This window comes from Ostrinia furnacalis, unplaced genomic scaffold, assembly GCF_004193835.3.
Source record: "Ostrinia furnacalis isolate ACB-3 unplaced genomic scaffold, ASM419383v2 OfSCF0694, whole genome shotgun sequence".
Classification (NCBI taxonomy): domain Eukaryota; kingdom Metazoa; phylum Arthropoda; class Insecta; order Lepidoptera; family Crambidae; genus Ostrinia; species Ostrinia furnacalis.
In genome coordinates, this window is record NW_021130933.1 from 1,189,126 (window position 1) to 1,216,434 (window position 27,309).

Consider the following 27,309-nt stretch of genomic DNA (forward strand, 5'->3'; position numbering starts at 1 on the left):
ACGATAACTGGTACTGAGCGAAAGAAAATCTCGTCGCGTACATTGACCCACTTATGAAGAATCAACGTGCAGAGACCGGCACGAACGATAATTTCTTCCACAATTGTACGAGACATACTATTTTCTCTGAAGATTATACATATTTTCGCCATGCTAGTAACATAACAGAACGCAACAATCAGGTTCAAAAAAACCAATAGCTCGGGAATGGCAGACACCTAGTTAAAATCAAACTCGAAGCAAGACACTGGGCTGCACATTAACGAAATTAGTTTTCGTCCGCTGTTGTTGAATGTTGACACACAAACAAACAATAAGTCTGGTAAGTACACAGTTCAAACATGGCTATAGTTGTAGAGTCACACTAAATACACAAAGAACATCATTGTAAGAAAGTTCATTGTGAATTTGTGACATAAATCCTGATTATAAAATAGTAAATAATTTTGTTACGATCATGGCTAAATAACATACTTCGATGGGGTTTTAACCACTTAACTCGTCAATAGTCAAGTGAAACCTGCAATAAGCAGCATTTAGTGTCAACACGACAAGGAAAGGCTAGTTAATACTTTGTTCTAGCCATTTTCGAAATGTCATTATCACGTTCATAATATTCCGCGACTTGGTAAACAGCAGACTCACGTGTGGCTATGTCAAACGCGCACTTTCTCCTTGGCCGCGACGTTAAAAACGATACTATTTTGGATACAAATTACTTTTACGTTTTCGCAACTTCAATATTCGCCTATCGCATTTGGCCGTCTGTTTATCCGACAGAGTTTCTCGTGTGCCGTCTCGGCAGTGTATTTGTAGAGGCGGCGACGATGGGGCGTTCACCCTGCGGGGTGGCTTCAGGGCTGAATGCTCTATCCAAGCCAGTTCCGGGCCCCAACTATGTCATTACTGTCCTGTTTACTCTCAATTGTATGCTTCTTATTTCCAGATATTTACTAGAAATAACACTAAACTGTACCTAAACTCAAATAAAAAAAACCCAATGTACTATGACTTACACGCAGGTGAATACACTGCTAATACTGCAAATTGCAATACATCATCTATCTATGCAATCCGTCGAAACGCGCAGAAAGTCATTGGTTTTGACGTGCACACGATCGGAATTGGCATTATTGGCGATGAGGTAAGATTTGATTCGTAATATTCATTACATGTCTATTAGTAAAATAAATAATTAATAATTTATAACATCATTAAGAAATGACAAAAAATTTTGCTAGGAAATAATATTTTGGCAAAAAAACGAGATGAACAATTAAAAATATGAAAATAAACATCAGTCATGATAGTTTACAACAACAATCATAAATGCATCCACTCAACGACAATGGACATCAATCACAGCATCATTTATAAAATTATAAGAAAAAAATGTATTTTGGTAGATATCTATAAATCGGTACCATTCTTTATTAATAAACATTCGAATTATGTTCTCATAATGACAATTAATTAATTAATAAATGATAAGCACAGTCATGGTAGAGTAATCGAAGTAAACAAATAATAAGAATATACAGATGATTTTATTTTAACGAATATTTTTTTCCCAAGAACCTATTTCTACGAGAATACGTTAATGATACAAGTATATCTTTTGTGTGATACAAGTTTCATTTAAAATTTCCTTTTTAGTATAAAATACACATCTGGGGCGGAACTAAAAGCCACGTGCAGTCAATTTCCGGGGTCGGCTGCACTTCGTTATGAACGAAGCAATACATTTTCACAGCAACTAATGGAATTGAAATTAAACTGACAATCGTTTTTTAAAATAAAATGTAATTAGTAACTGCTATTTAGCATTTAATTTCAAATATTCGATTGAGTGAACAGGATGTTATAAACAACATTTTTAGTATTCAAAGCTTTACACGGTGTTGGTATTGATTTAAACAACAGCGACTAACAACAGTCATTTCGAGAGTGCCTAACTTTGGCTTATCAATTCGGCCTCAAGGCACCGAAACTTGAGTCTGTAATTCAAGTTTGATTGTGTTGCGTCGAGTCAGCAATACGATGGAAGAGATCGAACACGATTGTTAAAGCAAAAATATATTCCGTATGTAGAGTCATTTATTGTAATTGGTAAACGTATTGTACAGTACCTATTCTTTTGCCCGTAAGTTTTCTAAAATGCTGGATAGATGATATGCGTTTTTATTTTTATCCACTTTAAAGAAAACACGAGATTTTGTTGGTTAGCTAAGAGATTAATACTGTACAAAAAACTGTTGTATTTATTCGTCTGCGTCTACTAAATGAATTCTTTTGCGATTACTGTTACAGTTTATTACATTGCGATTAATTGTAAACGCATATCGGTATAACATAATATATTCAGTGAGTATTTTATAACTAGAATAATAGAATTGCATCACTAGTTTGCACTTTATGTAAGTACAAATACATGCAATAGGTACAATAGCATCGTAAAATCATGATAAATTACTTTTAATATGGGCAAGTGGGCACCTCTCGTAACAACTAAAATTATTAGTTTTCCACGGAACTATACACAACTTGACAAGATTTAGCCTCTGGCATTTATGTCATGTGATAGTGGCGTTACGTTTGCATACAATTTAATAATCGTCGCCATACGTGATGCTACATAATAATATGCACATACTTCAAAGTCTTCAAACCTGTCAATTTGATGGAACCATGATGTATTAAGTAAGCTTACATCTCATCAGACTTTAGTAGGTACTCCAGCTTAGCAATAAAATAAATTAGAGCTTTCTTTAATACAGATTGGTACGAAATAGACGTGCGCGCCGCCGCGGCGCGCCGCCGCCATAAGGAGTCAGCGCGCCGCCGCCGAAGCCGGTAGTTTAAAATTCGCGCCGAGACAAAACTCTTTGGAGACTGTTTCTCAAGTGATAGAGGAAGATGAAAACGATCCAGTCTCTGTAGACAGTGAAGACGTGGTAGAAGAGACAGAAGCTCGTCGTGCCTTATTTGTAAATTTGGCAAACATACCTACAGTCAAAACATCTACTCCAACGAGATGGCACAGTGTCTTAGAAATGCTCGAAAGTATGGCGCACTTGATTTTAGCAATTCTGCGAGCTATGTCGGTTACTTTGGTTCTCCTGCGGATCTCCTCATTTCTGATTCGATCACGCAGGGAAACTCCGAGCATAGCCCGCTCCATCGCCCTTTGTCTCACTTCAGATCCGTATACCATCACTGGCAACACACACTGGTCAAAGACTTTTGACTTGAGTGGGCGGGGCACTTAGCTCGTAGAGACGATGGCCGTTGGGGCAGGAAAGTTCTCGAGTGGCTACCACGGGCTGGAAGACGTAGCGTGGGCAGGCCTCCTACTAGGTGGACCGAAGATCTGGTAAAGGTCGCGGGAAGAGCCTGGATGCGGGCAGCGCAGGACCGTTCATTATGGAAAACTTTGCCTACTGCCTTAACTAGCCAAATGACGTCCAAGTATTTCCACAAAGACCGGTCCTGCGCCGCTTGCATCCAGGTACCTCCCGCGACCTTCACCAGATCGTCGGTCCACCTAGTGGGAGGCCTGCCCACGCTACGTCTTCCAGCTCGTGGTCGCCACTCAAGAACTTTCCTGCCCCAGCGGCCATCAGCTCTTCGAGCTATGTGCCCCGCCCACTGCCACTTGATTTTAGCGATTCTGCGGGCTATGTCAGTCAGTNTTAGTACCTCAAAAATGAAAAATGAAAACCTCATTTTCGCCATTTTCTCTGTTACCCGGCCTTAAATTTATAGCTTGCTTCATAAGTCATAACACTTCACGAACTCAACTGCTGAAATATAAATCAATAAATTAATATTCGATGGACTTTTAACGAGACTCAGCACATGGCTCCAAATTCAGATGTCAGTATCAATTGTTAAAGATAAGTTTTATTTAAAATTGCACAAATTATTTTGCAAAATACGTCAAAAATGATGAATTAAAGTTATAAAGTACTTTGATCGACACCGGTTTAATGTTGAAGCACTTCTCAACTTTAAACCGCTTCGTCGACGCGTGAATTTCAATTTACGTCGGTATAGCGAACGTTGTTGTAGTTGCGAGTTTGGGCGGCTTAGGCGGCGTGCTCATGAACTAACGATGTAACAAACATGATACTCCACTGACGAACTGAACCTATTAAACATGAAAGATTTGATTTATTTATAGTAACATTTATGTTACTTAAATGACTAGATAGGCCGTAAAACTACCTGACTTGAGCGTAACTAAAATATGTAGTCATATAAAGAATTTTTATACCCACGTGTAAATAAAGCCTTATTTCAGCTTTCTGAATTCAACAGCCAGTCGCCAGCTGCAGTTGTTGTCAATGTTTTAATTGCACCCATTACAGTTAACATTTCACGTGATATAAGTTGAGTAAAGTTTATTGCACCGTTTGTAATTAGAGAAGTTTCGTGTAAAATTCAATTTTCGCAAAAAGGTGTGCACATAAAAATACCTATACTTCGTGTCCACAATCAACATTGGCTTTATTAGTCTAGTTGTAAATTGTAATAGAATTGAAAATAACAAATACCTAGGTACGCAAGTAATGTACCTACATCAAAACTACAATCAACAAAGATTACTGTAGTAATGTCAACCCATCCATATTATCCAGGGGAGTCGTTTTCAACCGACTTCAAAAAAAGGAGGAGGTTCTCAATTCGACCCGTATGTTTTTTCTTATGCCATCAGTAAGTAAATCCTCCGTTTGATAGATGGCATTAAGCAAGTACCAACTACCCCCAACCTACTCACACCTCCCTCACTGTATACTACATAATGATTGTATTTATAGAAACAACTGTATAGGAAATGTATTTTTAAAATATTGTGTGTACAAGTATGGAAACAAATCATGTAGGAAATTGATTTCCTATTCTCCTCTTTTTGTATTTTTTATCCCCTTTAAAATTACTAGTTGTACCTACTTTGAATATTACTGCAGTTTAAAAAAGTACAAGTAATAATAAGTCATGAATTTTCTGACTTTACGTTTTCTACCTGAGTGAACGTCTCAGGTAGAAAACGTAAAGTCAGAAAATTCAACCATTTGAATTCTGTAACTAAGGTAAACGGCTACTAGTTCGTGATAGTACGTAAGTTCGTAAGTTTTTTTTCTAGCTCAAATAATAAGCAAATGGAATATTATTTATAAAAATTCTTCATTACTACAAAAACTCTATTATTTAAGCTATCTAAAAAACCAAGTACCAACATTGTGGCGCCAAAGATGAGAGCAATACGAAGCTTCAAACTCTCAGAGAGCCAAAAACAGCCGAGCGGCTTGCAAAGGTTGCTCTCACCGTAAGGTTAGCGCTCCAACTTCTTAAGCTTATAAAAAGGCGAAGGAACATCCATTTAAATAAAACTTGTAATAGTGGTTTCATGTGTTCCTTGACAATTGATTTGGCTTAGAAAAAAGTTATATGAAAACGTAGAATTCCTTTAAAATTGCGATTAATTGACTCACGAAATAGCGTACATATTATTTTTTGGGTGTCCCCTATTTCGTAACACTACCGATTCAAGGATATTATGGATAACATTTTGATGCTTGGTTTTTAAATAATTATTTATGATAATTTAAATGTAAGTTATGAAACAAATAATGCATTTATTTAAGTTTCTCATGATTTTAAGATAAATTAGCATAAGTAGTACCAGCATAATTTTGGTTTTATTTCGATTTGTTTTATTTATCTTTGTATAATTGTATTGTTTATGGGATAGATAATAGTTAATTGACACATTTTGACAATAATCCATGAATTTTACTTGGGGAATTTGGAATAATCAGTATCACGAAACAAGGAACCGTATTATTGTTACTNTCGTTTTCTTATGCCATCAGTAAGTAAATCCTCCGTTTGATAGATGGCATTAAGCAAGTACCAACTACCCCCAACCTACTCACACCTCCCTCACTGTATACTACATAATGATTGTATAGGAAATGTATTTTTAAAATATTGTGTGTACAAGTATGGAAACAAATCATGTAGGAAATTGATTTCCTATTCTCGTCTTTTTGTATTTTTTATCCCCTTTAAAATTACTAGTTGTACCTACTTTGAATATTACTGCAGTTTAAAAAAGTACAAGTAATAATAAGTCATGAATTTTCTGACTTTACGTTTTCTACCTGAGTGAACGTCTCAGGTAGAAAACCTTGGACGAATATATTCGTCCAAGTAGAAAACGTAAAGTCAGAAAATTCAACCATTTGAATTCTGTAACTAACATGAAGTTGCGCGAAAATGAAGTTTCAAAGGTAAGATGCATACGAATTAAGTAAATGTTTGCTATTTCGAATATGAATTCTTCAAATAGGAGGTGCTTGTCTTGTACTAAATACCACTAAACACAAGCCCTAGCAAGGAAATAAGCAACAAAAACCGCGAAATTGAATTCTCTGACAGAAACTCGAATGCTACGTCAACAATCGGCTCCGTAATCCTGCTGTGTGCAGGGCGCTCACAATGGGGTATGGGGTCCAAACATCAGCCGCTCGCCTGTAGTTTCTGCCGGCATTCGCCTGTGAAATTTGCGAGCCACTAAATTGCGCTTATTCGAGTCCTGCGCCACTCGCGAGCAAGGTTTAATTGGCTTTCCGAATCAGAGCTGGCGCTACACCTGTTCTCAGAATTAATTCAAAAACTTCCGTTTCGTTTCTCTGTGCGATATACCCGTTTTATATGTAAATTTTCTCATTCATAAACTAATGTTGCCGCCGCGAATCGCGACCGTAATGGTGTTTGGTAGCGGGCTCGTAAATCCAGAATTACTTTCGGCGTAAAAGCTCTATTCATAGGTAATGTGTGAGGCAGCATCGGTCCCCGAGGCCCCAAGAGAGAACTGATGGGGAGACCCTTGGTTCTACGACTTCAGCGTAAACGCCTATCTTTTGCTATTGTTTTTATACTCGAGATTAATGTTCTCTGATTAGCCGATAAATTTTATAGATCCCATAAAAATAACGTGTCATATAAATAACATATTTTAACCACAAATAGGTTGTGCTTATACACACCCTACCTACACTGTATGAAAGTTTAATCTTTCTAGACTACTGATTTTACCCAATAGCAAGCGGAAGGGCAATGTTTTAAATGAACCGTGTTTAAGTACTAATAGACGTGAAGTAGCAATTTGCATCTGATCACATTACGCAGGCCATAGAACCGCTGAAACAAAGGCGTCTAATTAACTTCGACGAGTCGAAGGCGCGGTCATTTATCACTCCCGGAAAAGTTGCGCTTTTTGTTGCCGATTTTCACCGATGACTCGTGGTGGACAAAAACAGAACTGCGGCGAACTGGAGACAATGAGAGGTAACTGTGTTGCCGATCAGCAGACGCACGCCGCCCGTGGGAGACGCGCGGCATTGTTTACAGTGTTGTGTACGCCACCTCGTTGCGAGGTCAACTCGATCCGACGCACTGCGGCCCACAAATAACATGTAGGTTAATGTCGGAAACTCGCCTTACAAAGCGGTGAAAGACTGCCCAAGCCACTAATTTGCTTAAGAAATTCTCATACGGAAAGTAAAAACTGCTAACCGCTAGCAACTTATTTACACACAATAAACACTGGATTGTATCTACTGGTTAAAGTACTCCCTAGAGGTCGATTACAAATAAGTACGACAAGCACAGTGCGTGACTGGAATACAATCATGTTTAGGTAAAAATGTAGGTGGGGGTATATGAGGACTCAGTAGACTAATGATTGTTTTTATAACTAGGTAGAGTCTTTAGATCAGTGGTTCTTAACCGGTGGTCCGCGGACCACTGGTGGTCCCTGGAGGCATTCCAAGTGGTCCGCGAAGACATCGTAATAAACAAGTGACGTGACGTAATGAGTCGAGTCAACACAACGCAAACGTCGCACAGTGGGCGAGAAATCGACCTCACCTTTCATAGGATTTTGAAAAAATTTAAGTGGGCCCTGACAAGACAGAAATTTGGTAAAATGGTCCGTCGTGACTTAAAGGTTAAGAACCACTGCTTTAGATGCTTAGAGACGAGAGTACTTCAGATTATAAGGATTACAGAGTGAAATGCATTCTGCTTTTTTATTATTAATTTAAGTAAGTACTTATACATTTGAATTATTAATAATGAATGTATGTATGTATCTTATGTATCATGCTACTGACAAAAACACTTGCTATTTGAACCCTATACTCCTCGAAAGACTCTGACCACTGAATTGCACCAAGGAGAAGGAAATATGATCATATTTTCATAACTACAATAACTTACTTTAACTTAGTCACAAGAGTAGAACAACTGGCATATAAAACACAAAGTTTCCTCACTACTCGCATAATTAAAGCCGAATGGCAGCCACTTATAAGTTTTCACTTTCGACGTAATTTAGTGAGAGAAGCTAACAAATAGTGAAGCACGTAAAAACAACAACGTAGGAAACGAAATAACATTGTTAAGAAATATCTATTCTAATACTTTTCTTATTATACAGTAAATACCTACTATGGAGTAACAAGATTTTCGTTCTGTCACTGGTAAAGATGAAATCAATAATTCAAAGTCAGTCGATGATCTTGTATGGACGTAATTACATGTCTCACGAATGGCGACAGCGATTTTTTTTCTACTGGTCAACAGTAGACCACTTGTGGTAATTATCGTGAACGCTAAAAACAACGAACCGCAATGGACGAATCTCTTTCAAAATCGAATAAATAATCATATTCAATTGCTTTGAGAAACAATCACAAACAGATACGGTTTAACCAAACAATAAGAGAACAAGCGACTAAAGGGATCCTTTACGGTTTGCAATAGAAATTAGTGCTGGGAACTTGTGATTAGTTTGTGGTTCACTCGGGAGACAAACACAGACAATAGTTTGCGCGGAACAGATAGCTTACCGAGGCTTGCATCGCTCTGTACTTGCACAGCTGAACTTAAACCCACACACAACAGACTGCGAGCTGGCTGTGACAGGCTCAATTAATAAAATAGAGTGCTTAGCAATTCAATAAGCTTTAGTGGCAATACAGGGTGGTTCTTTTTCAACCAGGTTTAGTAACATTGTATGTTTTTATTGTTAATCAAGACAACAAAAAGTTCTACAGGCAATAAGAAATGCGATGACTATAACGTGCAGATGACTTTAATGTCAAACATATTGGATGCGGCATAACACGATAGTGAGAGGGTTTAGCGCTCCTGAGCAGGTGGCAGGCGAGGCGACATTCATCTCAGTCACGTCGCAGCGAAGATAGATTAGCGGCTATCGGGGCATTAAAGAATAGCGCAACACGAGATTGCGCCGCGTCGGTGAACTAAGAAATTCTTATAGCGATCACTCGCACATTTTTTATAGCGCATCTATACTTGCTAGCTCGTCTTATGGGTGCCGTAACGTAGCCGGATGATTTGTTACGCTCGGAGCAAACTTGATGCTGTGGCGTCAGCTTGGTAACAATGATATTTTAGTAAGATATATGTTGGTAAATGCATCTGCAAATTCTGCAGGCTACGGCCACGGCTATTATTTTTCTCTTTCACTTCTACCTAGTTCAAAGCTAGTTTTAACCCTGGATGAAAAATTATGACTAATAGTCATTAACCTTTAAAACCTTTGGCTGAAATTAATAAAACTTATCGAACGTTATAAATATCATGAAAATAATTTTATTTTTCACGGTGTCGATCTACCAGCTCCACTGCCAACCAACCAGAACCAAGAAACAAACCAGCAATTTAAAATGTAGGGTACTTTAATATAACTTAGAAAAACCACATCAATTTGAAGACTGAGTACTCAACGGCGCGTGATGAGATTAATGTTTTTAGTCGCAAATATCAATCACATTAACCTAACACGCCTTGTAGGCACGATAGATATTATTTATTAATTAATTAATAAAGTAAACGAGATACGGTTAAAGAATCGAAACAAAAGCTTGTTCTACTTGGCAAGTCCGTTAAAAGTCACGGAACGGCGTTCGGCAAAGTAACTCAAAAGGCGCTTTGAATAATCACCTAATTAGGATCATNGCACGGTGTAACTGGCACGGCATTTGCATCGACAACGAGCCTGTTTACCATAATCGTGGTCAGGCTGCAGCATGGTCTCGCGCCGCTCGGCATCGCGGCCAGCGCGGGCGCATCGTCTCGCACTCAGCTTTTGCGCGAATCTCCGGAACCAATAACGCATCACCGCATACCGATCGTTTTTTACAACGTTCAATACTAGAAAATGACTTCACACAAGCTATTTGAAATGAAAAAACGTGGTTCCAAGATTTTTCTCAGATCACAATAACCTTGTTTCAAAAGAAGATTTCTCCGTAAACCTTTTATTATAGAGATCCCATTTTCAAAGTAGCAATTTACATGTCGCGTTTTATTGAAGCGAAACAAACATTAGGAAGTTACTTAAGTGTAGTGCATATAAAATAACTTGGATCCGGAGAAGCGAACGCACCGCTTCCCGTCAGAGCGGCGCGGAACGCCCGGGCACCAAACGCGAGCTCTCCAGGATCGCAGCCATTACCCACAGCCGCTCGGCTGTTACATAACTGCATAAATAATGCACTTTGCAGTAAATAGTTATTTCGCTTCCGCAGATGCAGTTTGGAACGGCAGTTAACTCATTTTACAATACATTCCAATGATTACTCATGTACTGAATGACTCTATGTTATTAATTTAAGTGTCATTTATTTACAACTAGCTGACCCGGCGAACTTTGTTCCGCCTTAATGGCAATAAATAAGCAGACTTTTTTTTTAATTTCGAACGGGATAAAAAGTATCCTATGTCCTTCTCCTGGCTCTAAACTACCTCCCTGACAAACTGATTGAAAGCGAAAGTTTTAAAACGATAAAGTTAAAGAAAAAACCTTGACATAGGCACAGAATAAGTAATAGTACCAAGACATAGGCAATGATGCAAGAGCTTGGATTATAATGTAATTAATCTGAAAGCATGATCAAAGCGCAAAATCGCTTTATATGCGTGCGTTGTGAAGGCTAGGAGGGTCGATTACCCGCCACCTCCCGTGACGCAATCGAAGAGTTCTAATGGGCACTTCTACTCCGCTGGACATCTTAAACTGCCGATATCTATAGTAATTATCTCTTCTGTGAGGCTCTAAAGGACAAGTTAGAGCAATCAGTTAATTCGAACCAAGCTTTTTGCCTGAAAACCAGTATTACCTTATTCACAAAATATCACGATTTTCCCTAATTTTCTTTAATTAGTTATCATTCCCAGGAAACCGACTCAATAGGATAGACTATATTTAAGTGCGATAATTGGTTTGAAAAAACGATTTTCTGAAATTTTGAAACTAAGTTATATGTATTACTAGCTGACCCGGCGAACTTTGTTCTGCCTTAATGGCAATAAATAAGCAGACTTTTTTTTTAATTTCGAACGGGATAAAAAGTATCCTATGTCCTTCTCCTGGCTCTAAACTACCTCCCTGACAATTTTCAGCTAAATCGGTTCAGCCCTTCTTGAGTTATAAGCGAAGTAACTAACACCACTTTCTTTTATATATATAGATTACCGTGTCATAATCAAGTACTCGTATTAGGAAAATAGTAGAGCCTATTTCATATCGCACACCCTGTATACAATCTCATGCTATTATAATTGCACTGACAGTTTATTATTGATAGTTTAATAAATTGTGTAGATTTATGTAGAAACAAAGGATCTTGGACGGATAAATCACAAGTATTTCATGCGGAATCATAATTATTCGATTTGACAAATTATCACTTAACTTTGTTACCAATTAATTAGATTTGTTAGTATTTATTACTCATCGGTCACGCAATTGAAATTATTGGTCACTCGAAAAACTATAAAATAATAACGATAGCTATCTTGTTATTATACGCCTTGAAAGTATAACTCGATGTTTTACATCCACCTTTTGAATGGCTGTCAAGTACCTATTTTAATATTTAACAGATATCTAAAACCAACAAAGCCGGATAAAATCTGTTACGGCAAAATTCGTCAACAAAATTGAAATGAATAAATAAAATTATTAATTAGATTCCATCGCGAGCCGTTCGTTACGGATCCGCGGCGCTCGTTATCTGCCAATACGAGGGGCTGAATTTTCAATTTCATATTGTCATGCCGCGCAAAGCCTCTACCGTACACCACAACAAACATACCTATTTATTATACGAAGTAGGTACTCCATTTTGATTGTTTTTATTTCTAGAATCGAATGTTAATGGATATCAGAGTGGGGACTCCATGAAAGCCAAACCGTGTTTAATTTCATAACTGTTAACAGTCCCACATATCGTTGTTATATTACTTTATAACAAATGAGGGCTATCGCATTTGCACTCACCAGTTGGAGTTTCCTAGGAACCCGATTTAATGAAACGGATTTGATAAAATTAATTTTAAATTCACGAAAAAGAAGTCGAATCGCGACGACCGCCAGTCCTACCATCAACCAGTAAGTTGACTTTAAAAGAGCTTTCGGCTAAGATTGCCCTCGCAAAGCCCTGCCGCGACGGCTACCTACAGGTACCACGACCACGAGTCGGCCGACGCCTGCCACGGGCTAACGGCACCGGGTGTCGAACACCGACTACCGCTCCAACTAATAAATAATTCATCGCAACTAATACGTATTAGATTTCATCGATATTTCCTATTCTCTACTTATTTCAAACTCGCATGATCATATCACATGTATTTAATCATCATAAGTAGACATTTATTCAAAAAATAACCGATTGCAGTTAAAATTCCACACAATAAAAGCCGCAATGCTTTTCTTTTATTATATTTTATTATTTATTATAAGTATCTTTAAACAAAAACTTTAATTAATTTGAAATAACTTATAAAAGCACTCTACCAACGCGTCATCATTTCTCAATTAGTTCCGATTCCGTAGACTACAGTTTCACTTCGTCATTCTTGAACACAATCAAAAACACATTTCGAACAGTAACGAGGAAAAGTTCTAGGGCAATAGTAATAGAAAGAAATGAAATAAGGCATGTAGGGCGACGGTACACGGATACGGACTCAGCCGCTGGGTCAGCGCGGCAGCGGCTCGTCGCCACGTAACGGGCCCCGCGGCATGGACACATGCTCCTTCATTATTACCACCGCTTTCCAACTAATGATCTCCATCGACTGCATCGTAAAGCAAACCGCAAATTGCATTTCACATCTAAAAGAAACTAGACGAAGTTCGTGAATGTGAAACAACAGCACCGTTCAACCAAACTGTGAAAACAGAAAGTCCGTCCAGAAGTTTTAACGCAGAATTTCTAGTTACAAGTTACAACATCGTGTCCTAAAAATTCAAAACAATTAGCGTAAAATTGGTGAAAGTCCAAGTTGTTAAACTTGTAGGCTTCGGTTAGTTTACAAGTATTTACTTACTTATTAGGTACATAGTTTGTCGAGGATCTTTTGGAGCTCCTCATTTTGATGATAAAAAGTAGCTTTGTGCTGAATAAGACTACAAACAGATCAATAATGGCACACATAGGAACAGTGAAGTCACACGATACGTCAGGGTGTATTTGATCATGGGAGGCGAAGCCGTCGCTATGCAAACCGCCAGTCCAACAGGATCCTAAGCAAACACAGTTACTGGGTTATTTTCCCACCGAACTGGTTCGGTATTACAAATCCGTATACACCGTTATTGTTAGCTATATTTGTTGACTCCTATTTTGTTTTAATATTTGGATACTGCGATATGCAAATAAAAGTATTAAAAGTCCAATCTGCTACCGAAGCTAAGATTTGAACAATGTAAAACGTCTACGTTTTTTGGTCAATTAAGTCCGTTAAAGAATTCATCTTTATTGTACTCTTTACGAACATTTTATCATACATTTTATCTGCATGGTACACAATTTTAAAGTTATTAAACTCGCCATCAAAGGAAATGTAAACTAAAATGTAGAGAAGGTCTAACCAAACAAGATTTTGGTAAAACTGGGACACACATAGCGCACGGGAATGCGGCGACCGACATATCAAGCCAGTTAGATCACCGCGACCGCACCGGCCAACAAGCTAAACCACTTGCCTCTATGTATAATCTCTCTATTGATATCCGCAACCACCACACCGCAACAAATCCAAAACAATACAGAAGAAAGTAAGTGCCACTTCACGGTCGTAAAACTGATGATGATTCTTAACTATCCTACTTTGCAACATAAATGACCCCGTGCGTTTGTGTTAAAGAATAGAAAACACTCGTGCATGACTAGGGAAGGATGAGATCAATACTTATGAATAAAAGCGATCGTGCTAAAGCTTGAGTCACACACTTTCTCCGAGATGTGACAAATTAAGTTCGTGAATATACTTAGTATGAGCAAGCGTTGGGGAGACTGGCCCAAAGCGGGCACTCCGCCTAAAGCGGGCACCCCCCTCTAAACTTACACTCATTTGCTCGACTTGTTGTCTTGTCTTGTTAACGTTATCCCCCCGCCCCGCCACTCCCGCGGAAGTCGTGTGCGCCACCTCCGAGTGACAACACCACGTGTGGACAGCGATAAACGAAATTCATCAATTTTATTTGAAAAAACAAAGGTATGTTCATTGTGTTTTGGATTAAACTGAGTGACGTACGTTATTATCAATGTATGCGTAATGTGTTGCACCTACTTAACCGTGTTTTAAGGATATTTCCTTGAAAATGATTAAAAAGGAATTATAGTTTATGTTTTATGAAACGTGGTGTGGCGCAAAAGGCAAAGTGAGCAGGGCAAAATGAGCATGCTCATTTTACCCTCTTCATAGCCATGTAAACTAACTTGCTTTTATTGTTAGTCCTCTATACTTATTGTGTAGGTATAGTCCGTTTTTCTTTGCTAGTCGAACAATGTAAACAATCTAAATATATAAAAGGAGAAACTGACTGACTGACTGACAGATCAACGCACAGCCTAAACGGCTAAACGTAGGCACTTGAAATTTGGAAGGGACGTAGCTTAGGTACCGTAGAGGTGCACTAAGAAAGGAATTCCCGAAATTCCCACGGGAACGGGAATTAGCGGGAAAAACGGGATACACGCGTACGAAGTCGCGGGCGGCCGCTAGTCTTTTTATAACTTTTAAAGTAATATCAGTGAAAAAAATTAATAAATTAAATGATTTGAAAAGATATCGGTGTTCAACGATGACTTACCTACATAATAATATGTAGGTTGTGAGCTTTGGGTTTATCTTATTTTAAAACGAATTATTTCGTTAAAAAGGAATATTAAGATTGTTTATAATATTGGACAAGCAAAGAAAAACAGACTTTAGTGTCGACATTAATCTCTTATTATTTGACTTTTTAGATGGTAAATAAATATAAAAGAAAATCACAACAAGGTTCTTGGAGTGAAGCTGCAATACTTCAGCTCGAAAGCTTCAAAATACTAAAAGATAATGATTCAAGACTGCATTATTCAAAGAGAGTTCCTTCTGATTAGTTTTGTTTTAATTTTTATGTTGTTTGATGAATTTTTATGTCTAGAATCTATTTTTTCGCAATACAGAAAGTATGATTCTCATTCTGTGTTTGAATAGAGACATTCCTTATTATTCAAAGGTCAAAATTACATTGCCCTCTGCATGCCCGTTTTGCCCGTGTGCCGGTGCTCGCTTTAGGCCACCCCCTCGGGCAAAGTGAGCAAGTGATAGTGTTTCGTATTTGAGTGCCTACTTTTTATATATTAGACAAATGAATGATTTGAAAACGCCATGTCAAACTACAATAAATGTAGTAACTGATCACGATAAAAACTTATTCTGTTTTGCTTATTCTGTGTGTTTTTTTCCTACTTTACCTTAAGGTGCCCGCTTTGGGCCAGTCTCCCCTTTAATTAAATGACGTCGCACCATATTATGAGGTAGGTAGACAATGTCGGCATTATGGAAAAATCAGTCAATTGTTCATATTTGTATCCGTGAGACGCCCTGTAATACTAGTACTCGATGAGAACCGATCCATTCTGAAAAGGTTCTGTAATTTCATAAACTGTAAGATACATTAAAAATATGTCGACCTATACAGAAAGCTTTGAAGTTTTTAGCGTCGGTACAAGGAAAAGTTTTATTCACATTTCACGCTACGAAGTACACATGTAAGCGGACGGCCCAATAGATAGAAAGTGGCGGTTACCAGCACCCATAGACATTTAAAATAGAATGGGGCTGATTTACAGTTACCTCCACTTGAAAAACGTGCTACTAAATCTTTGAACAAAGCATACATTTTGGATGAAGTCAAAGTGGATAGCCGTCCAGATTGGATCAATCATCCCTGTTACAAGTTTAGATCCAGCGAACTTTAGCCGGGAATCCAATTGTGGAGTCTCAAGTTTGCACGTTCTAGAGACGTTCCCGCCAAGGCATGAAACTTTAATGGCCCCGGTATATCATGAAGAGGCTCACAATAAATTTAGAAGAACTGTACAACAGAGGAACGTAAAATTTTCAAAGCGCGCCGCGACGTTATAAATTAAAAAATGTATACCTTTTACGCCTCGATAAGCACTTTAGAGTTGTTCCGTTAAATGGAGTATGAATAATTGTAAACCACAAACGAGGATGTTAAGGAAGTTGAGAATAACATAACCTACATTTAATTGCCGTCAAACTGTTCAGCAGTAGTGGTAGATTAGTATGAAGTAAAATCGATGTAACTTTTATGAGATAATAAATAAATAATAAAAAAACAGTAATGCTAATAACCCTCCTCCTGGCGCAGTCTGGTAATAAAACACATAAAACAATTGATTTACAATTAACCTATATTTTGAACACAGCTATAAGTACATAACGAGTTGAGTATGTTTCCTGTTCATGCGTGAACATCTTGACGGATACCATAAATGTTACAGAAAAATAGTGGGCATTGAATTCGCCACTTTTCCATTTTTTACTAACGTAGCACACTTCTCAACGAGTGTGAAAAGTTGCAGCAGCGTCACATAGAGCGTCTCCGCAGAAACGTATACCATACGCTTTCTTAACATACCGCCACTACTTGGAGCAGAAAATCACATGACTTTACTAGTAGGTACACGACCATCGTCACTTTCCACTTTGCGATATGACTTAGCTCGGAAATTACAAATAACAACTCAAAACTAGATATTATTATGTTATGACTAACAATGCAAGTGTCATTTATTTTGAAAATACATCGCATCGACAAAGACACTTTCTTAGCATTCTCGAATACGATACGAGGAAAAATTATGAACTCATAAATTCGATTTTAAATACACACGTAACAACTTTCGCTGCAAGTTCGAAAGTCTAACTGAGACCAGTTTAATTATGAATGTAAACAATTTTCGAACTGGATCGTGATTATGTGATCAACATAATACTAATGCATTCATACCTGAACATCACATGCATAGCATAATGCATTGTCGTAAAATACACTTTTCTAAATAAATCATAAATTATAGCACCTAATAAATGGGGATAAAAAAGAAGGGATTAAACCCTTCTATAAGATACCCACTACTTATGCCTGATATTAACTAGATCTATAATATAATAATGGAGCGTGTGTGTGTAAATCGATGATGATCCATTATCGTAGATGCAAAATCTGACTCTGCATTAATCAAGTGCGCCGGACGGGCAATACTGGTATTCGCGGCCCGCGAGTTTTTGCCTATTATTGGCGCGATCGCTTCCGAACCGATCCTATGATTTATAGCTTAGAGGCGAAGCACTAAACTAGATTTTTTATAGAACCAGTTACTTCCCTGGTAACGTGATTGGCTTTTGAAAAATACCCTAGTAGTGATGAAAATGAAGTCTTTCAGTAAAAGCTCGTAGCTATAACCAAGTTCTTTTCAACAGTAAAAGTAGGAATGAACAAATTCGTCAGTCAATTTAGAATCAACTTAGTTTGACATTTTGTCTTTTCAAAAATTTAGCCATGACCTCGAGCTTCCCAAAGCAATCATGAGCATGACCTTGAGCTTCTAATGCGAAGCCCTAAACAATAAATTGGCTATGTCTTGTTTTGTGACAGCGTGGGTTTGCCTACGCCAGCGTTCTTCGTGTACAAGTTATTTCAGTAATTGATTAGAATTCTCTCAAGCCGCTGATTGCATACCAATAGCACGAAACCGGTCGCGCACTGCTGCTCTAAACACTCTTAACTCTCCCTTTAATACAGTATGCGAATATATTAAGAGATTCCGATTTTTTATGAGTTTTCCTCATCTACATAAAGTTTATTATGCATACGGAAGTAGGATTTTAACAGTTAGTACAATTTCCACAAACTTATCTAGCATAGCAAATTATCTTTCCAACCAGACTGAATGCCAAAGCTTGTGTAAGTTCTTTGGCACCTTTCTAACTGGGGACTGGTTAGTGTCACTTGGCCATTACGTGTGCATCTCCGCAGTTATTCGAATCTCATCTCATTTCATTTGAAATAAAATCCCAGAGGGCATGTTTACGGATTATAATCTGATATTGGGTTTTTAAAACACCCATCGTATCGCGTGTCTATTGATTCCCGAATTGTTCGTGCACGTAATTTGCGGACGTGCCCGGAATGGTGGCCGCGGGCGCCATGGGCACGTGCGCGGGCGGCATACCCCATGAATACAGACTAGCCGCAATCCGCGGCGTCGCGCGCTCCACCGGCCAACCGAGATATTTCAATATGAACGATCGCCCGCCGCTCCAATATCTCACACCTAATCCTCGCTGCAAGTGGTTCAGCAATCCGAGCTAATCCTCGGATGGAGACTTGCCAAGTATGAGTACGCCTAATTGCATACTAACGATAAGCGCTCTACTGCAGTTTCGGATAACGCTCAAGTTAAGGTTATTTTAAATTAGAGTTATGAAGAAAAGCTTATAATAATTTGCTTCTTGGTCGTGTTTTAACAAAATGCAAAGAGCGTTGTGTTTTGTTTGATTTCATATCAATTCTATCTTATGTACATTTTTTAGAAAAGGCAACAAATCAACGTTACTTTAAAAATCATTGCGTTTAATTTTCTATTTTGTGACTTTCAATAATAAGCAGACTGTGCTGCTGTGGTTGATTTAAAAAATAATAAGTAATCGTTAATCCGTTGTCTGTTACATTTAAGTAATTTTAATTCCTTAAAATGGGTACCTAGTTGCATTAAGTGAATATTCATTTTGAGATTACATTACATACTTCAACAGTAGAGCTGAAACTCGCTACTATTATGGAAATAACTTTTGTAATATCCGAGTTCCAGTGTTTGCCTTCATGTCAAGGCGTCCACTGTTTGCGAATGCGTCAAGCGAGAGTCGAGCAATTCCAATATTTAAGATTCTTAGTGTTTCTGAGCGAAACCTCTTTAGTTTCATGTATTAAGAACAATTTGCAAATTCAATGGAGTTGGTGACTAAAGGTAAAACATAATTGAAACTGAATTGCGGTATTTCTAAACCAATTACAACAAAACTCGTTTATAATAAACTAGCTTTCCGCCCGCGGCTTCGCCCGCGTGGAATTTTGTCTGACACAGAAAAACTTTATCGCGCGCGTCCCTGTTTCAAAAACCGGGATAAAAACTATCCTATGTTCTTTCCCGGGACTCAAACTATCTCTATGCCAAATTTCATCAAAATCGGTTGCGAAGTTTAAGCGGGAAAGCGTAACAGACAGACAGACAGACAGACAGACAGAGTTACTTTCGCATTTATAATATTAGTTGGGATTAAGTGGACTCACGACTGACATTGTCAGTTAGGCAACTGTTGTTTACTCAACTCTATTATGTTTGGAGAAGCTATCGAGTCGTAACAAACTAACGTTTACTTAGCATTTGATGGCAAAATTTAATTACTTTATGGCACTTTCGCTTACTCGTTCGTAACATAAAAAGCGAAACGAATGGATGTAATCATTATTACGTGATAATATTTTTTTGTAATATCAGTGACAAGCTCACTATAATGTCATTTACTTAAACATAAAATTGCAATTAACTTGCCTAACTACTGCTTTTAAAGCTTCTTAGTACACTCTACTTTCTGCAGTAGGTAGTAGGTAGAGTTTCTAATAAAGCTTCCGTACAATCATTCATTAAAAATAATTAGCAATAGAATATTAATAGAATAGATTGTTTATGCTTGCAGTGACAGAATATTCAAATGTATAGATGTGATTAGTGGTAATCTTATTTATAAAATAAAAATAATATATGTACTCGCACTTAGCTAATTTTCTTCTTATTGGGCGCGTATACTAAAAGTGAATGAATGGATGTAATCGTATATTACGTTGCCGGTTACCTTCTAAGTAAACGAATAATGATTATAATTACAAATTCAAATTCAAATTCAATAATTTATTTGCTAGAATACATAATTACATGCCCGTTTTACAAGGCAGATCTTATAGTTAATATGATTCCCATGTATTCAGCCTGCAAGCAGACGTACAAATATTTTATCAGTCAGATTATTATTTAACATACAATGTCACAAATCAAATTAATGTATTAATATTTCCGTATAATAAATTTACAATGTCAAAAGTTAAATGTAGATGCCACAATAAAATTCATACACTATCTATTTAAGTTAAAATATTCATCAATGCTATAAAAACCATGGCTCAGTAACCAATTTATCAATTTCTTCTTAAATACATTCCCTTCAAGTACTTTTAGTTCTTCAGGTAAATTGTTATATATTTCTATACACATATTATAAACATTTTTCTTATACATACTCGTATATTACTTTGTGGCATTGGGGTTTAAACAATAGGTTTGCGAATTTAGCTCTTTTTTGACGGGTTATCACATCACTGCGTTTTTTGAAATAATATGGATGGGTTTTTACAAANGGTTGAAAATAAGCCATAACCTAACACCGATGAGACATAGGCATGATACGCAGCCATAGCTGCATCAAAAGAAATAGTTTGGCGTATCCTTTGGAGGGCAAATACGTATCGACTGAGTTTTTGGCATACAAGATTAATATGCTCCTTCCAGTTCAGGTGTGAGTCTACAGTTATTCCTAGGAAATTAAACAAGGCTACCTCGCATACCTTCTCATTTTTAGGGTTCCGTACCTCTTAAGGAAAAAACGGAACCCTTATAGGATCACTTTGTTGTCCGTCCGTCCGTCTGTCAAGACCCTTTATCTCAAGAACGCGTGAACGTATCAAGCTGAAATTCACATGAAATACTCAGGTCTATTGTCCCTTTAAGCTGTGAAAATATCAAACTTCTAAGCCAAGCCAATCAAAAGATACAGCCGATTATGTCGATATTTTCAACAAATTTTCGACACTCGCAAAGGAATCAAAACCTACNTTGCAGGCATTACTGGTCTCAGTTTCAGATTCAGTTTAAGCGTCATCAACATTTGCTTTCATGGAAGAATATTTTACAATGCCTTTTTGGAAGTGCTCGCACACGTTACTGCAAAAACAGCTAAAAGTTTGTATAGAGTCAAGCAAGTCAAAATGGAGTATCCAGTTTCAATGGAGTGTATGCATTTGCCTGCACTTAGTGTATTTGTTTGTTGACTTTATATAACAGTAAGTTTTGCTGGTTAGTCGATACTAACTTTTCCATTTTCTTCGTAAACACAGGGAAATGATACACAGGGAAGTGAGATTATTGATGTATTTTGCCAAAATCATGAATTACATAAACTTCATATCAAATTTAATATTATCAGTCAATGGACGCAAGCGAGTTTAACAATATTGTTAAATATAATTGCCCTAAAATAATATAAAATACTGTTATAAATACGTAACAGATGAGTGAGAAGTTGTCTGGCCCAGACACGACAGACGATGATAACAGCGTAGCTGCGTCTAATTGACTGACGATTTGGGCGAAATAAAAGTTTCACTAGGCGAACTTAACTGCATACTTAAATACATAAGAACGACAACGTGGCTTACCCTTTGTTTTGTTACAGATTTTAACGTGTTTATAGGTGGCAGGGAAGTGATACTTAATTCGTGTCGCCTTTGTTCAGCAATCAAAAAATTATGTAAATAGGGAATTCAAACATAATCCATATAGGTTAAATGAAAGATGTACTAATGGTTACTTTCAATACAATGTTATTTTTGACTAATTATATTTTTATATATTTTTTATTGTGATTTACATCATGAATTCTGGAATGTCACCCCACAGGGAAATGAGAATTTTTCCCATTTGAAGCCATTTTTGTCTGGGATGTTTTTATTAAAACGTGTTGAAATTCAGTGACCAAGTACTATGTGAGTTAAACTTTATTAATACCCTAAAACAAAAACTATTAATTGGTAATTTAAGGAGCTGCAAGTTGAGCCTCGTAAAATTCCCTGATTTGTAGAACTACCCATTTAAACTGGTAACTGTTAGTTTTATGATAGAGATATTATCATATCAGCATCATATCTATCCCTTCCTAACTGTACCTATAAAACTTAAGATGAAACTACATCTTTTTGGCGCACGAACGAAAGAAAGATACACTACATGTAATGCATAAAACATTTTCCCCAGTATTTTGAGCTAAANCCGAAGATCGCTATCTCTTTTAAAAAAAAAATATACCCATGTAAACTTAAATGTTCAGTCCGTTTTTAACTTTTCTGAAAACTTCAAAGCTGAATTTTAAAAAAACTAGATGATATTTGCCAGTAAATTTAGATTTGATGCAACCCTACATTAAAATGCACGTCAAAACAAAATGTTTACTTTAGGGCTGCGCTTAGTAGTTTTTTTTTTAATCGAAATTAAATGATGCGATTTGGGTATTGTGGTGAAATTACTAAAAAAAATAATTTAAAAGTAGCCGCCTGGCATGGAACGTGTTATGGGGGCTGAAAATATAGGAAATGACCCATTCTATCCGCCAAATCATTTTGGCACACGATGCGCCAAACACCCTGTACTCGTATATTACTTTGTGGCATTGGGGTTTAAACAATAGGTTTGCGAATTTAGCTCTTTTTTGACGGGTTATCACATCACTGCGTTTTTTGAAATAATATGGATGGGTTTTTACAAATATACACACATCTCTTATATACATGCATGGAAGAGGCAGGACATTACATTTCTTAAATAGTGGCCTGCAACTGTCTAGATACCAAGCCGCATTTATCACCCGTATGCATCTTTTTTGCATTTTAAATGCTCTGTCTACATCTACTGAGTTGCCCCACAATAAAAAAAAATAAAACCGACTCCAAAAAACCTACACTAAAAAGTAGAATAATAATTACTAATTACCTACTTATTTATTAGGACGAATTATTAATATTTATGTAGGTATACCATGATTGATACTTNCTTCCAGTTCAGGTGTGAGTCTACAGTTATTCCTAGGAAATTAAACAAGGCTACCTCGCATACCTTCTCTTTTTTATATTCAATGTCAAGATGTAGTGGATTAGTATTATAAGAATTGAATTGAATTATTTTAGTTTTATTTATATTTATACGCAATTTGTTATTATCTGTCCATTTAATTATATCTTCTAAGGCTTTTCTTAAAGTTTGTTGTGCAAGACACCTATCCTCCACCAAATAATGATATAATTTAAAAATTAAAAATATTCAACAGACAACAGTTTGCTTCACCCACTTACTATAGATGTATGTAATATGTGAGAGATTTTATGGATGATAGAACGCATGGAATTAAATATTCACCTTTAGTTTCAATAAATCTTAGGTGTAGGTACGTATGATCACAATTTTCATTAGCGGAAAAAAATTTATTGCCAATTTCGAGGTGAAAGAAACTGCGTTCAGTTTGGTGGAAACGCTGATAGCCCTATACCGTATTATCAACAATTATAAAACGATGTATTACGTCCAATTAAATCATCAATTGCACAAGCGAAGGTGGGCAGTGCGCGCTGAAAAAAGTTCTTCCGCGCGTGCGCAACGTGCGGTAACCAATACTAATCACCGAACACGTACACGGGATACTAATAACCATCACATATTTCATACACTAAAGGCACCTTAAACCTATAAACCTGTCAATATTTCCTTCGCCTGTCTCTCACGCTCTTTTCACTCATTAAAGAAGGCAGCTTTTTATTCGCAAAGTTACGCACAATATTGGCCAGTATACATACATAAAATCAGTAACTGGTATGCATATCCAAATAAAATAACTTATAGCCATTTAATTATTTCAATCTTGATTGAGTACCTACTGCTCTACAGTTGCAATGACGTATTAACATTGTTACTTAATGTTGTTTCTGCATTTAATTCCGAAACGTATATAATAATACACGCAATGAATTAATATTTTATTACATTTTCTTTATTATAACCGCATTTTGAATTGCATTCAATTTTACACATCACAAAATCACAATCAATCCACTAGACAAATGATTAAGATCAGTACCGTATGGAAAGTTACAAATATAAAGGTGCTAACTGCTCAGTAAAACATGGTGACTACATAAATTCTTCTTCGGAATGGAAACCTGTACTATTATTTAGCACAAATATAATAAAGCTTAAATAATCTGGGGGCAAAGGCCGCGCGAAAGTGAATCAGAATTCAGAGAATCAGAAATGTTGGGCCTCGCGGCTTTGCGCCTCCGCGTTTACCGTTACGACGAGATCGGATGACTGTTAACCGATGCAAATGTGTCAGTGTTACGTTTCTATACTTACTCGTAAACACGAAAGGAAAGATGTAGTGTTGTTATTAAAACTGGTAACTGTTAGTTTTATGATAGAGATATTATCATATCAGCATCATATGTATCCCTTCCTAACTGTACCTATAAAACTTAAGATGAAACTACATCTTTTTGGCGCACGAACGAAAGAAAGATACACTACATGTAATGCATAAAACATTTTCCCCAGTATTTCGAGCTAAAATAACATTATCTGTAAACCACTCTGAAACTCGATGCTACTGTTTACACCATCGATTATTTTTGGACATCGACAAACGTTAGCTATCTGTCGTGCCGTCGCAAATGTTTACTTAATTATTGATGGCATTAATACACGTACATTTTCAGAATCAATGGTTAATGAAATAATTTGTTGGCTTACTTTCTGGTTTTATAACGGGTCAATTTGCAGTTTGGTTTGAAATCGAGGCAGCACGGTTGGATTGACAGCGGTCGCCTATTACGATGGCGGTTACGGGTGCAGGGAAAGCCTGCGTTTTCCGGGCTACTAGCCCATGGCCGACACGCTGCACTTCACCTCGCGCTCCCTGAACGCCTTGATTGCTCTCGTGCTCGTTACATATCTACTCAATTGTCCCCAATGCGAGAAACTTATGACTCGCCGNAATCGCCGATTAGACTCATAACTCGATTAAGAATATGCCGTCTTATTTTATCTTCTGTCTATTTAGAAAATCCAAGTCAATCATCCAAGTGCAAGTTTATTACTCATTAAAAATAAAAAATATTTCTATTTCAGGGCTCACGTTCCCGCACCAGACCTCGGGCATGGATTTCAATAGTGCTTCTCCCATTGCTGCTGAAATGCGTATATGCGCAATGTCCATGGGAAGGCGCCCCTGCGCTTCAAGCGGCGTGTGTTTGCGCACTTAACTTGGCCAGAGAAATATCTGTTCAGTGCGATCAGGTACCAAATACAGTAATTTAAACATTTTATGAAATTACATAAGTACCTACTTATTTCAAAATCATATAAAAATATAACAATGTTTTGTTGCAGGTGGATTTCGTAGCGCTTTTAGCTGCACTAAACACGAGTGCTCGAGGTACAACAATAGACCTTCTCTACATAAATAATTCAACAATACCAGTCCTTAAAAACGACATGTTCGCCAATCTCAAAATACATAATCTTCAAATATCGGGCTGTAATATCAAAAGAATAGAAGACGATGCTTTTAGAGGTCAAGGGCCGTATCTAAAGAATTTGAACCTACAAGACAATGAATTGTCCGAAGTGCCGGTGAAAGCTCTTAAAATACTAACAAATCTCTCTTTACTGGACGTGTCGAAAAACTTTCTAACTCACATCGAAAATCATTCATTTATTACTCTACGTAAACTGACAACTTTGAAAATATCAGACAATAATATAACTTTGGCCGATCATGCTCTATCAGGTTTGGAGAGCTCGTTGAAAAACCTCAATCTTAAAGGTACCAAGCAAAAGGTTGTTCCTGAATGTATCAGAGGTCTCCGTAGTTTGGCGTTCTTGGACTTGTCACAAAATAGCATCAGAGAACTCCCGGGCCCTGATGGCAGTCGCACCTTTGAAGGATTAGAATCGCTTACTGCACTTAACTTGGAAAGGAATCTGATTGTTAACTTAAAAGAGGATGCCTTCTCGGGCATAAAAACAACTCTAAGTTCATTAAGTCTTCTCAACAACTTATTGCCAGAATTTCCTACATCAGCAATTGGAACTTTGTCCGATTTGCGAGTTTTAGATATTGGATTCAATTTACTTAATAAGCTGCCTGTCGAAGCTTTCCTGAAAAATCCAGCGATAACATTGTTAGCTTTGGATGGAAACCCATTGCCAACTGTGCCAGTGGAAGCCTTCGCCCATCTAAATCAAACACTACGTGGCCTAAGCTTAGGCGGAAGATTTTTGAACTGTGACTGTCGCTTACGTTGGATTATAGAATGGATTCGAAATGGAGAACTGCAAGTTACATCACGTGAAAGAAATCCCCAATTTTGTGGCAACCCTCCACATTTTAGAGAACGTGGATTTTACAGTTTTGAGCCTAATGAGTTGGTGTGTGACCATGAAACAACTACTGCGTCGGTAAAACAGACAACAACAAAAAAGGAAAGCACTGACTGGAAGATGACTTCAGCTACTATAATATCTTCGACAACCTCTACCACACGGGACAATATCATAAATGCTACCACATCATCTACAACTACAACGAGCACAGCTTCTGATAGTGGAACTTTCAGTAAGAGTATGCAGACCACTACTACCAGCACAGCGCGCCCAAGCCGCATTCCCTCTGTGAGACCCGCTGCACCAACCTGGCGTCATGCTCCTAATCAACGCCCTCCACTGGTCATGAATTTTCCTCAACAGAAACCTAAAATAGATGACTCCAATGAAGTCATTGTTAAGAATGCTTATAGACAAGATAACTCTGTCATTATACAATGGGATTCGGATGTAGCGAATATCCTCGGATTTCGAGTAGTTTATCGACTATTCGGAGACAAAAGCTTTAAACAAGGTCCACCCTTGGAGGCCAGCGAACGAGAATTTAAAATAAAAAACGTTCCCTCTCAGGTACAACACC

At 37.4% G+C, this 27,309-nt stretch overlaps 2 protein-coding genes across 3 annotated transcripts in view; one reads left to right on the forward strand and one right to left on the reverse strand.

Moving 5' to 3' along the window:
• Positions 1-27,309, reverse strand: part of Rab3GAP1 (RAB3 GTPase activating protein subunit 1) — a 34,498-nt gene that overhangs the window by 2,779 nt on the left and 4,410 nt on the right. The gene's annotated exons all lie outside the window — the stretch shown is intronic.
• The window catches only part of haf (leucine-rich repeat and fibronectin type-III domain-containing protein hattifattener), a 29,637-nt gene that overhangs the window by 632 nt on the left and 1,696 nt on the right, over positions 1-27,309 (forward strand). Inside the window, exons 2-3 of the mRNA XM_028299999.1 lie at positions 25,473-25,640; positions 25,734-27,299. Coding sequence (XP_028155800.1) covers positions 25,473-25,640; positions 25,734-27,299 — 1,734 coding nt within the window. The remainder of the gene's footprint in view (positions 1-25,472; positions 25,641-25,733; positions 27,300-27,309) is intronic.